The following is a 15,964-nucleotide window of genomic DNA, read 5'->3' as shown; positions in this document are numbered from 1 at the left end:
AACGTTGGCAGGTCTGTGCCATGCTTAGATGTTAACCTGCTGCCTCTCTCCAATCCCACTGTCCAGGACCGGACCCGGTCATATATCTGATAATTCATTGAAAATTTTTACATTTTGACAGAACGTTTTTATTTCAACCAGCTTGGCTCGTCTCACCTTTACGGCACTAGCGGCACAGGAAACTCAAAGACCAACTGCAGGTGTTATAAACACTACTCAGCCAATCAAATCTATATATCATGTTAACTCATTAAGACCTAAAGCATTGTTTGGAAAAATCTCCTAAAACCTGAGGGTTTTATGAAAAACGTGACAGAATTGTCAATGTTCATTAAAACCTTAATTTCTCAGCCTCAGGAGCAGATAGAAACTTGACTTAAAAGCCACTAAAGAGCTTAAAACTTTGGCTTTGCTCCAATATTCACTCATAATGTGTTTCTTCAGTCACGTCCTTAAAGGGACAACATCATCCAGAACACGTTCACATCGCATCAGGCTCGAAAAGAGAGAAACACACAAACGTTGTAGAGTCAGACAAATCGACAGACTTCCCTAAAGTGCCGTGTCTGAATCATAACTCAAAACTTCCTCTACCTGGATTCTTTCTGAATCCTGCTGTTCTGTGAGATTTGTCTTGGATGGAGACACAAGTCTAGATAAAGTTGTGAAACTAGATTCTGCGGACTGAATGATGAACTGTACCAACCGCTCAGAAAACGAGGATTCAGACGGAGTCATTTGCGCCTGTATTTGGCCCAAAGTATCACTGAGGTGAGGAATAAGGAGGATGAAATTCTCTATCAACGGGAGGGGAGACATCCGCCTGTTAAAATAAACACATCGCCTGCCGGTCAGAGTCATCACAGACTCAGTTAAACTGATGAATCACACCAGCGCCTGCTCAATACTTCTGTTTATAGCTGGTGATAGTATCAGTGGTGGAAGGTTCCCTGGTGTGTGTGTTGTCTTACAGCAGTGGGGGTGTTGGGCGCTGTGCGTCGACGTAAGGACAAACGTTGCTGGCTGCGCAGCGAGAACCTGCGGATGGATTCTCTGCTGCGGGACGCCAGCGACCGCAAGGAGTTGGTTCTCTTGAAGTCCCCGGTCCCGTCCTCTCCTCGGCCTCCCCGCTCCACCGAACTGGACAGAAGGTTGAACGCCCCGTGAAAAGAGCGCCGGACGTTTCCCACCCATCCTGACATGTGAGAGTGAGCCACTGACAGCTTGTCCCCCAGATACTCCATGACTGGCAAGATGTGCTGCGTCAGAGTCTGTGAACGGAGCTGTGACTATCAGAGTTACTCCAGGGAGAGTGTCCGAGGTGTCCACTGATGTGTGCTGCTGGGTCGATACTGCAGCAGTGATGAAGGTGACAGAGAGAGAGAGCAACACCACTGTGATGATGTTGGTGCAGCGCAGATAACCCGACCGTTACAGGATGGAGCCTCTGCTCAGTTTCTCTTCTGCAGTGCAGTCCCAGCGGAGCCGTCAGGACTCTGTTTCAACTCATCACTCTCGAGGCTCCAGGCTGTCGGCCTCGAGTGAATCGTGAAGCTTTCTAATGTCTATTTCGATGCACACAAGATATGCTAGCTATGATATGCTTGGCACAAACCAAGTGGGTGCAGAAAGGTTACGTAAGGCCAACACTTACTATTAGTTATGCTGGTCTGTAAGACAGCCTGAAAAACTGCTGCGCTGTCCACCAACAGGTTTCTCAGCCATGTTTCAGAACAAACAACTAATCTGGAACAGAAGTGACGATCACATCCTTAACATACAGTTTACGATTGGCACAACATTCAGTTATCTTTTTCCATCACAGATGTTGCTACTTGTTTATTTAAGAATTCTCCAGGTGTAAGCTTCTCTCCCCTGATCCCAGCCTCAGTAACACCCGACCTGACAGCTCTCCAACAGCTGTTGATGATGAGTTTCCTCCAAAACAAGGCCAAGGTATGAAGTTGAGAAATCCATACATCCAATGAGGCTACATTCCCACGGTGCCCGAGTCAAAAAGGACAAATGGTGCAGGGCGGCGGGTGCTGTAGTCATTCCATAAAGAATCCAACACCACCAACACAGTGCCAAACAGAGCAAACACTGTGGTGGGGAAGTCAAATCCAGAGAGTAAATGTTCTCCTCCTCGCCTTTTCTGCAGGTACGGGCAGGTAGGAGAAAATGCGTCAGCAGTGCTGCTCTCTGTACGCAGCGCTACAGGACTCACCATCAAGGAGAAACTGGGTGGAGAGAGAGGGAGTGTGGTACAGAGAGGCAGAGAGAGAATGGGAGGTCCCTGATTCAGAGCAGGAGGGAGAGGGGAGGGTGATATATGTCCTGCGGTGCTACAGCCTCATTCAGTCGCAGGGCAAGAAGAGAAGTGTCAGAGCAGAGCAGCACAGGAATCAAATGTAAATGTGCTGCTCGTCTCAATTCAAAACAGAAAGCTGGAGAGAAAGTGGGGATGACAAAGTGATATCATCAGAGAGGAATGACCGCAAGTGCATGATCATGTTATAGAGGAGGCTATAAATAGATGGATTAGACATGCATGAGAGAGAGGAGTGAAAAAGACAGGTGTGGCTCGTTAACCAAGTCGTCAGCAACAATGACGACCGTCCAGCGAATGTTTGTTTAAATCAGAGTCAGACTCCACAAACCAAACAAAACACGTCCCACTTCCGAAGTCGCTCACTGGCTCCATACAACAGAGAGTTAACCTCTGAGCAAACTGGGACAGAGGCGCTCATAAAGGCTGAGTCCCTGTCCACATATGCCCCCTACAGGTAATCTGATTACCTTGTCTTTGAAGTGCTGCAGGCAGGTCTGCTGTGAGCGTCTCAGTTTCCAACAGAACACAAACTAACTGACCTCTCTCACGTCCTCCTCAGCAGAAAATGGCTGCCTCTTTCATCCCTTTAATTACTCATGTTAAACATATGAAGGTCACAGCAGGATAATTATGTTCCTGAGGCAAAAATATATCATCATCTTAGTAATATTCTGTCTTCTTAACATGATAATCAAATTGAGATAATCGTCAAATTTACTGTGGAATAATTATTTAATGAGTCAACTGAAAGAAAATATTGATGAATAATTAAGACTGGGTGTTATTATATTGGTCAAACGTACACATAAATCTTCAAACGCACATTTTGGGCTGTAAATAATGACTATGTTCATTATCGACTGATCTGATTATTTTCACGATTGATATATGATCTTTTAGCCTAAAAATTGTGAAAGCTCATCAGATAAATTGACACCTTAAAATATCTTCTCCTAAAAACTCATTGGGAGTTTCACATTTCAGAAGCTGCAAACAGACGATGTAACAACTCTGGAACAACTGAAATGATAAATCGATTATCAAAAAAGCTGCTGAATCATTTTAATTAATAATTAATGGTTGCAGCTCCACTCACACCGTTAGACTACGTGAGGGAGTTAAGTTACCCTGTATCAAGTATTCCCTACTAAACTGATTTTAAAATTGGAACAAAATAAAAGATGTGTGTTATCGCTGCTCCTAATTTCCCTATTATCTCCTGGGAGTGACTCAGGGCTGCTCATCACTTCCTCTCCTCTGCTGACATCATCAATCTGTGCGCCGCTTCAGCCTGAAGCTCATCCAGCAGCCACACAGAGGAGACGATACAGGATGTAGCTACAGTCGATACAGCACAAATATCTACCCTGTATTTTATCAAAAGAGGTCGTCTTACAGAGAAATATCTATAATACAGAGAGTCTTGTGGTCACTCACCCAGAGGCAGTGTGGAGTCAGGCAGCAGGACCACAGGTACAACACAGCCGTCAACCCGGTGGCCATCGCTGCTCTGCCCCAATCAGCAGGCAGCAGCCTCACAACTTAAACCATCCAGTGATGTCACCACACAACTATTATCTCATCTGAGGCTGCCAGGAAGTACGAGCCACGCATCACATCTGATATCTGCCGACACAGCTGGATTTTCATTACTGTAAATACTCAACCACGTTTATAAATCACATCTTTGCTCAGACGAGTTGAAACTCTATAAGAACAAATACTGTACAAAAAAATATATATATAATCATCAGGCGACTAATCTGCATTAAAAATGAAACTGACAGACAATACTAATTATTAAGTTATCATAATTTATCACAATTTAATTAAAACACAAGTAATTTGTAGTTTAAAATAAAAATAGTCAGTCTTTACAAACTGCCTGGGATATTATAACATTTTAGCCTTTTAACAGCTTAAATGTGCTTTTGATTTTGTTGGATAGTTACAGACACAAGCTCTGAAATTAAAATGACGTCAATATTTTGAGTAATTAAACCAAAACCAGCAGCTCAACAGTCCAAAACTGTTCATTAACTGTCGGGAATTACAAAGAAAAGCAGAAGTCCTCACATTAAAGAAGCTGGAACGAGCTAATATTTGGCTTTTTTGCTTTAACAATGACTAAAGCAATTAGTCGCTTATCAAAATAGTTGATAATCAACTCACAATTTTAATAGATGAGTAACATATAAGCCCTGCGACTCTATGGAAACACATAGAACACAGCTGTTATGTCATGAATCACAAGAAAATAATATTAAAAACTAAATGTCTTGGATGATTCATATACATGTTTGAACGGTTTCTTTTTGGCCAAATCATTAGATGATTTTTGTAACATTTACCGAGGGAAGAATACATGGTTAGTTCAAGGACTGTTGGAAAAATTTGAAATGCAATGATAAAATGCCTTTTAACTTTAAGAATAATCAAGTTTAACCAACAATTATTATTGGTGCTGACTAGCCAAGGAGGCAACACCTAATCAATTAGTACATCCCAGGTACATAGAAGCATCAAAAATAGCCACGTAACTCATACATGTGAAGTAATCAGATTATAACAAACAGTAACAAGTCTTAGGATGTTTAAGTACAAATCCAAAGTACATATTGATTACCTGCTACTACTGTAATTCTAAATGCTGTTCTAAATAAAAATGAGTCCAGTCACATTCGTCCTGGAGTGATCGCCCACTGTGATCACACAGAGTGTTATCAAGTGAAATTAAAGCCCTTCTTCAATGTTATTTCACAGAATTTAATTCAGCATCACATTATTTTATTGTGTCTTTAGCACCACCAGCCTTCAGACGACTGTAACTAAGATACTTTCAAATTAAAAAACACTGAGTACTGACAACATCATTGAGGAAACACTCTGACAGACTGAAACACAACCACTAGATGGCAGCAGTGATCTTAAATTCAGAGCTCCTTAATCAGAGGTCTGTATCACAGCAGAGTGTAATCATGACGCATAAAACACTGTACCTCTGGGTTCAAAGTGTAGCCCTTCAACCTGGGCCGACAATTACAGCCTCAATGTCAAGGAGCCCAATGCATCTGATAACGACCAAAGTACCTGATTAGATCTGGAGGATATGTGTGTATGTGTCAAGGCTAACACTGCATTAAAGAAGACACATGTGAAACCAAACTGTTAAAAGTTAGAAATAACAGGAATAACCGATCAGCATGGACGAGCAGCCACACAGATATCTTTGTGTGTGTCTGGCTGTCATTTCACTTCACAGCTTTCTCTGAGCGCCGCTGACGGGCTTCTGATAAACGAGCAGTCAGAGCATGTACTCATTAACCATTTGACTAATCCAATCCTGAATTACAGGCCTGAGAAGCTGTTTGGTTGCCACTTTACTGGAGCGTGACGCTGGATGGGTGGAGACGAGCGGAGGAGGCCAACAACATTAGTCACTGACACTTTACTACCTGAGCACTGAGCTGTCAGCGTTCAGCCTTCAGTCAACGAACTGCATTCCATCTTCAAGGTCACATGCAGTCAAAATCGATGTTTCAGCGTTTTGATTACACATCTCGCTCAATATCTAACCTATACGGCCGTATCAGGCCCAACAATGGCAAAAGAGATGTTTGCAGGTGTTCTTAATGATGATTTAGAGTTTGTCGGGGCATATATTGATTTTATTCGATGCTGCCGTGGATGTGACCAGAGCGGCATGTTTCTTGGGACCAGGCCTCACAGATTACTGCACTAAAACACAACTTTGTAACTTATTTAGTCAGCTCCAGTCCTGTCATGCTCACTGGATTGCTATAATATGGAGAGAGTCGGCAGAACGCTAGCTCAGTGGCGAGGGGCGTAACGCAGATTCAGCACTACTGTAACGCAAATCATGTTTTTACAGAAAAGACGTAAGTATGCCGAAGCAACACTCCAGTAACTGTCTCATAGGAACCTTAGAGACACACAAACATTGCTGACACTCACAGCACAAACTCGAGCACCGACAGGTTTCCCTCCACAGAGCGGAGTGAGAACTGACAACAGTGACTGTGATAAAGAGCTCACAGTCAGTTAGTTTTACTGTTCCTGCAGTCTGACTCACCCAGCTGTGGCGGTCCTGCTCTCTGTGGGCGCTGCGACTCCTCATCCTGGACAGGCTTACCTCCACGGCGCTGGCTGACGGGGCTGATCGCCGCGACACGCTGCGAGACCGCATCCTGTTCAGCTCCTAACAACAAACAGGGAGCAGTCAGCTCATCTTTATCACATAATACACATCATCTCTGAAAGGTGTTGACTACCATGCTGAATGCTGTGAGAGAAACTCACATGGTACATGATCATTTTGACTGACCCCATTCAGAATTACATTTCAAATGCCTGACTTTTTCATCTGTTGTTTTATTTGATGAGGTTTTTTTCTGTAACTGCAGTTTGGCCACTGATTTATAACTGGTGGAATATTTATTATGTCACTGAGGAGGAAAGAAACCAGAATTTTCTCAGATATAACGAGCTGGAATCAGAGTATTTTGACTTAAACAAAAAAAGAAAATGGTAAAAAGAGTGTCTGACTCACCTGAGACCCCTGTGACCTCCTGTGGCTCTGGACCTCAGCCCTGCTGTCTGGAGGATGAGGCTCTCTGGGGAGCCATATCTGCTCTCCACCTGCAGACTCTTCAGAATCTATCCCGGGAAAAGGGACCAAGTGTAGCATCTCATCGAACCCAGCAGACCGAGGCCTCTGTGGAGCCACAACCCGCTCCTCCTGCCTGAGGAGGACCTGCTCTGGGCTCAGTTTGACGGACTGTTTTCTGGGTTCAGCCACCGGCTGGTCCACGGACATCTCAACAGGCCGCAGCTCCCACGGGTCCTGAGGAGACGTCGTCCATACTGGGCTTGTAAAACCTACTGACGTCTGTGTTGGTACCTTCCAGCTGATATCTCTCTCAGGCTGTAATAACCCAGTGTCTACACTCTGAACACCAGGAACAGGAAACAAGTCTTTGCTGGGGGAGAGCGGAGCCTGCGATGTGAAAAAGTCGAGGTCGAGGATGGCAGGTTTGTAGGGCTCTTCTACTCTCAGAGACGGCTCTTTCCATCGTGTTGAAAGGTCACTGCGCTGAGGAGCAGCTTTGGGAAACGGGTCACTTCGGAGCACAGAGTCCACGTCGACTCCTTTAGGCCTGAGAGGTGTCGACTCCAGCCTCGCCCTCTCCTGCTCCTCTTTCTTCTGCTTCTCCTTCAGTCGCTGCCTCTCTGCTTCTTGCTGTTTGGCGATCTGTCTCATTCTCTCAGCCTCCTCCCTCTCCATCTTCTGCTTCAGTCGTCGTTTCTCCATCTCCAGGACTTGTTGTCTTTCTCTCTCTGCCTGCTTTTGTTTCTCAAACTCCAGGAGCTGTCGTCTCTCCATCTCTTTCACTCTCTCAATCTCCTCTTTCTTCTGCTTCTCCTTCTCCAGCTCTCGTTGTCTCAGCCTCTGGTTTTCTAATTCCTGTTTCTCGAGATCTAGCTGTCTCTGTCTCTCCAGCTCTTTTTGTCTTTCCCTCTCAATCTCTTTCTGGCGCTCTTTCTCCATCTCCAGGACTTGTTGTCTTTCTCTCTCTGCCTGCTTTTGTTTCTCAAACTCCAGAAGCTGTAGTCTCTCCATCTCTTTCACTCTCTCAATCTCCTCTTTCCTCTGCTTTTCCTTTTCCAGCTCCCGTTGTCTAAGTCGCTGGTTTTCCAATTCCTGTTTCTCGAGATCTAGCTGTCTCTGTCTCTCCAGCTCTTTTTGTCTTTCCCTCTCAATCTCTTTCTGGCGCTCTTTCTCCATCTCACGTTGTCTTTCCCTTTCTTTCTCCAGCTCTTTGATTCTTAACATCTCCTGTTCTAGCGCTATCTGTCTCATCTTATCTGCCTCCTCTCTCTCCTTCTTCTCTCTGAGTCTCTGCTTCTCGAGCTCCAGGATCTGCTGCCTCTCCTTCTCTTTCTGCTTCTGTTTTTGAAACTCTTGGAGCTGTTGTCTCTCCAGCTCTTTCATTCTCTCTAGTTCTGCCATTCTCTGTTTTTCCTTCTGGATTTCCAGCAGCTGTCTCTCCTTGTCCAGCTCTCTCTGCCTCTCTTCCTCCCTTTGTCTTTGCCTCTCCTGTTCACGCTGTCTCTCCCTTTCCTGCTCTCGCTGTTTCTCTTTTTCAATCTTTCTCTGTCTCTCCAGTTCTCGTCGTTTCTCTTTCTCAAGTTGCCGCTGCTGCCTTTCTCTTTCCAGCTTCTCCCTCTCTAATTCTTGCAGTTTCTGTTTTTCAAGTTCTATCTGTTTCTGCCGTTCCAGGGCTCGTTGTTTCTCCTCAAACTCCTGTTTCTCCTTCTCGAAGGCTTTCTGTCTTTGCCTTTCAAATTCCCGTTGCATCTCCCTCTCCTTCAGTCGTTCAAACTCTAAATCTTCTCTCTCCATTTCAAGCTGCCTCTGTTTTTCCTTCTCAAGCTCCTTCAGTTTAGCCTTCTCTTTCTTCAGTACCCTTTTCTTTTCCACCTCCATCATCTCCTCATTCATCGGTCCCTGTGATCTGATCTCCTCGTGTGACATGTGGCTCTTCTTCATCAACTCCTCAACCAGATCTTGAGAAGATTTTCCCTCTAATGATGTATTCCTTCTTACTGGAAGAACCTTCCCTTGAGAACTGCCTGGTATAAAGTCCCCTATGCTTGCTCCTCCATCGACAGGAGAAGGCGGCTCTTGCATTTGTCCAGTTAAAGCAAAGTAGGTTGCCCTGGGCTTTGCCTGTTCTTCTCCCTGGAGCATCTTTAAACGTTTGGGTGCTGCAGCCATTTCCTCCTGTTCTGCCTCTCTCTGTCTGTCTTTGTCCAAAGCCATGTCCCTTCCTGCTTCCTTTAGCATGCCTTTATCCACACTGGCCTCTTGTTCGAGCCCTGCAGCGGTCCACTTCTGCAAGGCTCCGACTCTCAGATATCGTGGCTGCTGTTCTGGTGTCACAGCTGAAGCTGGCTCAACGGTCCTCTCTGGTATCGACCGGCTCCCCTCTGAGCGCCTGGTGCGCAGCGTCATGGCCTTATCCTCCCACTGAGCTGATGGGACGTTCTCACTCACCGCCCTGTTTTCTTCCACTGCCTGCACAGTGTCAAAGGCATGCACCACCCGCAGAGGACTTGACGGAGACATGGGCTCTTTGTAGGTGGCAGTGACCAGAGTTCCCTCATCCTCACTGCTTCCCCTCTTAAATGACGGGCTGCTGAGGGGATGCTTGACCTTATTTCCAGCTTTGCTCTCGTCGACCATCAGCACACTGCGCCTCTCCACAACATTTTCAAACAGGGATGCTCTCACTGTCTGTATGTCGCCTGTTTCCTTGGAAGAGGCGCCAAATGTCTGTCCCACCTCAGGCCCTTCAGGCGTGGAAGCCTTTTTGATTTTCTCTTGGGAATCTTTGAAATCCACAAATGTCCTCTGGTGACTCGGGCTGAAAGCTGACTCTTCAATCTGAGGAAAGTTAGAGATTCAATTGTTAAGTGCTAAAAGCAATTTATCTTGTGAACTTTCATTCAGATTATCTGGGAGGAATAAAAAGCTTTTAAAACTCAGAGCAAATGTGACTTAACAGGAGAAAGTAGAGCACACAAAGGAGTTGAAGTGATTGAATGAAAGACTGTCAGCGTAGAAACGGTATCCCTTTGTTCATGTTGGCCTCATAACAGTGGGTGTGGTGCAGAGGTGGTAATCAAAGCCTCTCTGTGTTGACCTTTTCCCAGTCATCTCCTCTTTGTGTGTTTCATAACCTGCAGCCACTGGGGATGATTCATGTGCCGGCTGTCTTAGGTTTCACAGCTTTGTACAACTATAGCAGTGACGCTTGTTTTTGTTGCAATGCCTCATTTCCATTTAGGAAATGTGCATCTGAACGCAGACTAACAGTCTGACTGCAAGCACTCATCCAAAAGTACATAGGGACTTCACTCTCCACCTACACACCTGAAACATGTATCATGTGACATATCATGTAAACTGGACCTGCGTCATGGTGTAAACAGGAAGAACAACATCATACTGTTGCACAAAAATACTTTTTCTTTGATCTAATTTTACTTTAATTTCATTTTACAGTTAAAAAATGTTTGTCTGCGTTCCATCAGGGTATCCATTTGTGTCTGTCTAAATATGGATCTATAAATATAAATATAAATATATAATATATATATAATCTATAAATATGATGTAACATCCATGTACAAAGTCAAATACATAACGATATCATGCTCCAGGTTCATATTTGCCAATGATGCTATATATACCACTTAAAGCTTCAAGCTAATGTTAGCCTATAAACGGACGATATCACAGTCACATGACTTAAACGTCACCACCGCCGACTAAAAGACTTTCAAGCTGCTTGACAGAAACGGATGGAAAATATGAACAGCCTTAACTTCAACATACGTCAGAACATCACGCATGGAAAGGAGAGTAAATCAATACCTGTGACGACTGCAGGATTAACTGACCAGGGAGTGAATCCTGATTATTGTCATTCACAGTACACACAAAGCCAGATGTTAGCAGGTTTAAGTGGGTTTTTTGGTCTGTGTGTAAAATCCTGCAGACAAACCAGCCAACAAACAGACAAGGGGGTAAACATAACCTCGCTGGTGGAGGTAACAATGGTCAAAATTGATGCGAAATTATATTTTTGATTGAAAAGGGTTCAACCTCTCATCACACGTGCACATTAGTCTTACACAAACCTCTCTCTATATTTTTTACCTCCAACAACGAGGTGTCTGTTTGTCTGGTTGGTTGTCAGCAGGATTACACAAAAACTGCTCAACAGATTTTCATGAAACTTGGATGCAGGCTGGGTCGCAGCACAGAACAGACCCCCATCACTTTTGGTGTGGATCAAGATATTTTTTTCTCTTTCTTTCTTTAACATTGTGAGAAAGGAGTATCTTGATGAAAAAAAATCAGGCATTGTTAGGCGGCTGGTATTTGTGAGTGAGTATAATCAGATGTGGATTCAAACACAAATCCAGATCTATCTAATTTAATCTATGTGATATTGGATAAGGCTTGATTGAATTAAAGGGGACTGTCGGGCCTTGCTGAGGAATACGCTCTGAGTTTTGTAAGAGATGACGAGAAAAAAAGGATAGAAAGTCAAAGGTTTTCCATCACTCAGCTGTAAACAGACTGAGTTCAGCAGAAACCAGTGCCTCAGAAGCTCTCTCTCCCTCTTACCCTCCTCTGAGGATCTTTGCTGATGTCATGGCGGTCTGTTGCCTCACTGAGGGAAACACTGCCAAGGTCAGGTGACCTCTCGGATGAAAACCTGAAGAACATACATCACACGAGACAAAAGCCATGCATGACAATCAAACAAAGACATGAGACAAAAGCATGCGGCAGAGACATGAAGAGCAGCTCTTACCTCTTAGTCAGGTCGAGGGGCAGTGGGCGGGGCTTCAGAGGTGGTTTCACAACAGGGCTCTGAGTCGGTGTCGTGTCCTCCGTCAGCTGCTTGATACGCTGTTTAACACCCACTGCTGGTTCATTTTCAGGGACTGGCTGCCCTGGAGACTGAATATCGGACGCAGGAGAGGAGGAGTCGAGGAGGAGACTGATCCTCGACTTAATGCTGCCTGCACGCCTGTCCTCTTCCGTCTCTTTCTCCATCACTTCTTCTGTCTTTTTGTTGCTTTGGTCTGAGACAGCAGGCTTACCTAAACCTTCAGTACTCTGTGATGTGGTTTTCTCTGGCTCTTTCTTCTGCGGTAGGGCCTTGTCCTCTGGAGTGTTCTCCTTAGTATCTGCCTTTTCATTTTTACGGTGCAGGGAGAGACCAATAGACTCAAATTTAGAAGTGAGATCAGCTGAAAGTGGTCGTCGAGCGGTCCAGCGAGGGGCAGGAACCGGTGTCTCCATCTTGGCTGGACTGTCGAGGAAAATGGCGGATACAGGTCTGGGCCTGGAGCCTCTGGGACGCGGACGCAGTGGCACTGCTGCCTCTGGTTTAGCCTTTTCCTTTTGTTCTTCCTCCTGCCCGACCTGAGCGAGGAAACCCATGGACTTGGCTCTGGTGATGGAGGGCCCACTTTTGCTAGATGCCAGCTGTTCCTTCTCGTCTTCCCTTTTAGTGGTCCCTGACCATTCTGCTGCTGGGAGCTGTCTGAGGCTCTTAGAATAGGCCAAGCCTGATGGAGCAGGTTTCTGCCTCTCGGTTGGAGAAGTAGGGCTGGGTCTACCGGGGTCTCCAAGGTTAAGAGAAGGTGCTGCTTTGAATGGTTGGGCTACCGGCTTGGTTGTTTGTCCACTGGTCAACTTATTGGATGTTTTAAAGGAGGTAGAGGCAGGTCGGTTGGGGTTGGATGAAACCGTCCTGGGTTTGACAGTAGCAGCTGGCTGCTGTGGTTTTGGGCTGCAAGGAGGCTCTGGTTTGAATCCGGCAGGGCAAGTGGACTGTGGTCGAGGTTTCGGTTGGGGCTTCGGGGCAACTATGGGCTTAATAGTAGCGTTTCTCTCCACAGCGAAAGGTTTTGGAGTGAGCCGTGGTTTGGGGCCTGGGGCAGGTTTGTTGGGCTCTGGAGTGATGATATGGGATTGGGCGATGGAAGGGATCTCAACGAGGCTGTTGCTGGCGTCCGTCAGGGGGCTCAGGTGAAGTCGTCCTCCCACCACTGGCCTCCCTACCTCCCCAGTCTGAACTTCCACCTCCGCAGCCATCCTCTAACACAGCACCTGTAAAGACAAAGTTCTGCTCAGACTAACGACTGGCTCTCACTCTAACACTGTGGACTTTGTGTTGGGAGTGCCTGCAGCACAATCATACACCTGACTGCGACAGATATTTACACAAGCTCATTGATCACTCTCGTAAGTTGAAAGCAAATGTGCTGAGAGCTGAACAAGGGATTGAATGGTGAATCAATCTGTTGTCACACTGACAGACCTGTTTCATGAAACACGTTTTGACATGCCACAGTACAAAAAGCTCAGGTGTAAATGATTGAGTTAAAGATAATTGTGTGGTTGTCTGTTGTCTTAGTTAGCCATGACAGTCTGAGAAGAACAGAGATCTTGTTGGTGGAGTGTCAAAGTACTAGATGCTGTTAGCAAATTAGCCGTGGAACTTCTGAGACTGCCTGAGGTCGGTTTGAAGACAGGGGATACCAGGACTATGACTCTAGAGATGAGAAGACAGGGCAGGTGACATCAGTAGCAGCATGTAGAGCTCTACTCTGTGAACTGAGTATTTATTGTGTGTGTTTTACGATGAGTGAAGGAGGCGATTAAGCTAGTCTTAATTTGGTCTTTTATTTGCATTTAGTTTTAAAAAAGGCGTCAAAACATTTCCTCATGTCACATTTTGAGACTTTATTTGTGAGTTTATTGTGTTGACTTATCAGACTAAATAGTGAACTGGCTGCTTTTACGTCTCCCAGCTGAAACTACGGGACTATCAGACTATCACCTCTGGAGCTACAGTGGTATCGGGAGACAGGATGGGCTGGGGCTAGCTGGTTAGCATGCTAAATTAAGAAAACATCTGCAACACAGAACAGAGACATCACACCGTTCCTGAGACTAAAACATGATGCAGTCATAATTTACATCATCAATTACTCCCATTTCCTCTGTATTGACATATGAAAATGAAGCGATAAAGGACCATTGTTTCAGCAGCGGCTTCATGTTGTTAAGTTCAGTTGTGTCGGTGGTGAGCTCAGGTTACAGGTTACTTTGTCTGACGACTATTTAAATGTGTTTCCCTTTATTTTTACATACTCTATAGCTGTGTTCGGCTTCATACTTTGTTTACTCTTCCACTGGATGTTTTCATGACATTCACAAGTCAGAAAAGGTGTTATAGTATGTTCTACTGCGTTGTTTCAGACAATGTTCAGTACTCTTATAATGTGATGTTTACTGTAGAACGAATGATTGAATCTAGGATCAGCATATTTACCACCTCAGCTAGACTAACGATTAAGGTTTGTTAATTAAAATCATTATGTCATTAAAATCAAGTCATTATTTTGTGTTATTGAGTTTACCAATTACATAACTTGGTGTCAACTTGATCTTTTCTCTTAACTTCCAATGCAGCCTCCTCTGATTTTGCACCGAACATGGGCCCGGTCAGTTCTTGAAACAGTTTTCTACAGGTTAAATATCCAACATCTCATGTCTATTATTAATGATTAACCAATAAATGATTGTAAAGATAGCCAACTATCTATAAAAGTTCCTGCTTGAAAGTTCCATCCGTACTCATAACCAGCTGTAATCTATCATGCTGACATATGGAAATGAGTTTTGGGTGCTGTAGCTTTGAGCCTGATCCTGAGACAGGGGAAGGGCCGGACAGCTGAACAATGTCACTGTTTTCTTTTTCATGTTGTAACGCAGGCAAATCAGGCTCTGACACTGAACGAGGGATTCCACTGCTGACAGTCGGCTCCTCCCATTAATGAACTTGTTTATCTGCAATGTGAAGGAGGCTCCGCGATAAATGTGAGATAACTGGAGTTCATCTGACACACGATGATGATAATCACTTGTTTCTGTAGTCGCAGAGATAAACAGAACGAGAACGTCTGAACTGAAACACTTGTGTATTAGCCCTTTAAGAGGCTCCTTCTTCACAGCTGATAATCATTTCCACATGTTGCCGTGTTGAGATATGTTGCTGCTCAGACCAGGAACAGAACCGTGACATGCTGGATCAAAGTGGTGCGAACTAGCTCGGCTTATCTTACCTGACCGGACGTCAACCGTCTGCCCTGGAGCTCTGGCTTCTGTTGTAACCAAGCAGCGATGTCATATCACACGGAGGGAAGGAGGTGAAGGAGTCTGAGAGGAACACACACACTGTGTCAACACGGCACACAAGCCCATCAAATCACAGCAGAGCTGCTCCAGAGGAAACACGTCTTCACTGTGATGTTCTCACGCCTCCTACCAGACAGATGATGATGATATTTACAGACAGACTTGAGTACACAGTCACACCCACTCATCTCCAGACTGAAGAAACAAAAAGAAGCACGAGGAAAATCATTAACTGAATCTCTTTTCCTGTTCTTATATTTGCACTGTTTCCACGATCGCGCTAAGCTGCCATCACTCACTCACCATGTAAATCCAATCTGTGAACACAGTGGCAATTAATCAATATTCAGTGACTGTATTATATTAAATTCAGACGCACCTGTGCACCTGTTTTGGGTGCACGTGCTGCCAGACTAATAATTGATTCATAGCGAAAATTATTAACAGATTCATTGACACTGAAACGATATCATAATTTAACACACTATTTGAATATAGTTAACAGGAGAAAGGGTGCAAATGCATAAAGTGCTTCATTTAAATACAAGCACGTGCCACAAGAAATTGTAATGAATTGTTTAAAAATAAACTAAATTAAACTAAATTAAACTAACTGTTCAGCCAATGTTTAGTCACAGTTTACAGATTTTTGGGTGCAACCAAAGAATTCACACACTGAAGCTGTTGAGGACGAAACAAGACATCTGGGAAATCTCTGCGACACACGGATCGAGATTTTTCAACATTTTCTAGACCAAACAACTAACCAAGAAAATTAATTGACAGCTTAATGATTTTTAATTATAAGAATGATTGTGAAA

The 15,964-nt window shown here is 44.6% G+C and overlaps 1 protein-coding gene across 3 annotated transcripts in view; it reads right to left on the bottom strand.

The window, feature by feature from the left end:
• si:ch73-138n13.1 (calponin homology domain-containing protein DDB_G0272472) overlaps positions 1 to 15,964 on the bottom strand; it is a 32,126-nt gene that overhangs the window by 13,129 nt on the left and 3,033 nt on the right. Inside the window, exons 2-7 of one of the 3 annotated variants that reach the window (XM_037097148.1) lie at positions 15,071 to 15,164; positions 11,743 to 13,049; positions 11,553 to 11,643; positions 7,992 to 9,800; positions 6,903 to 7,754; positions 6,426 to 6,551 (exon numbers count right to left, since the gene is read on the bottom strand). In XM_037097148.1, coding sequence (XP_036953043.1) covers positions 6,426 to 6,551; positions 6,903 to 7,754; positions 7,992 to 9,800; positions 11,553 to 11,643; positions 11,743 to 13,034 — 4,170 coding nt within the window. In that variant the 5' untranslated portion in view covers positions 13,035 to 13,049; positions 15,071 to 15,164. Of the gene's footprint in view, positions 1 to 6,425; positions 6,552 to 6,902; positions 9,801 to 11,552; positions 11,644 to 11,742; positions 13,050 to 15,070; positions 15,270 to 15,964 lie in introns of all 3 variants that reach the window. The other 2 variants (XM_037097147.1, XM_037097146.1) reach the window with 2 other exon arrangements.

The sequence above is a fragment of the Acanthopagrus latus genome, chromosome 5 (assembly GCF_904848185.1).
Source record: "Acanthopagrus latus isolate v.2019 chromosome 5, fAcaLat1.1, whole genome shotgun sequence".
NCBI classification, from domain to species: domain Eukaryota; kingdom Metazoa; phylum Chordata; class Actinopteri; order Spariformes; family Sparidae; genus Acanthopagrus; species Acanthopagrus latus.
The sequence above is the reverse complement of the archived record's forward strand: the minus strand, read 5'-3'. Positions and strand labels throughout refer to the sequence as shown.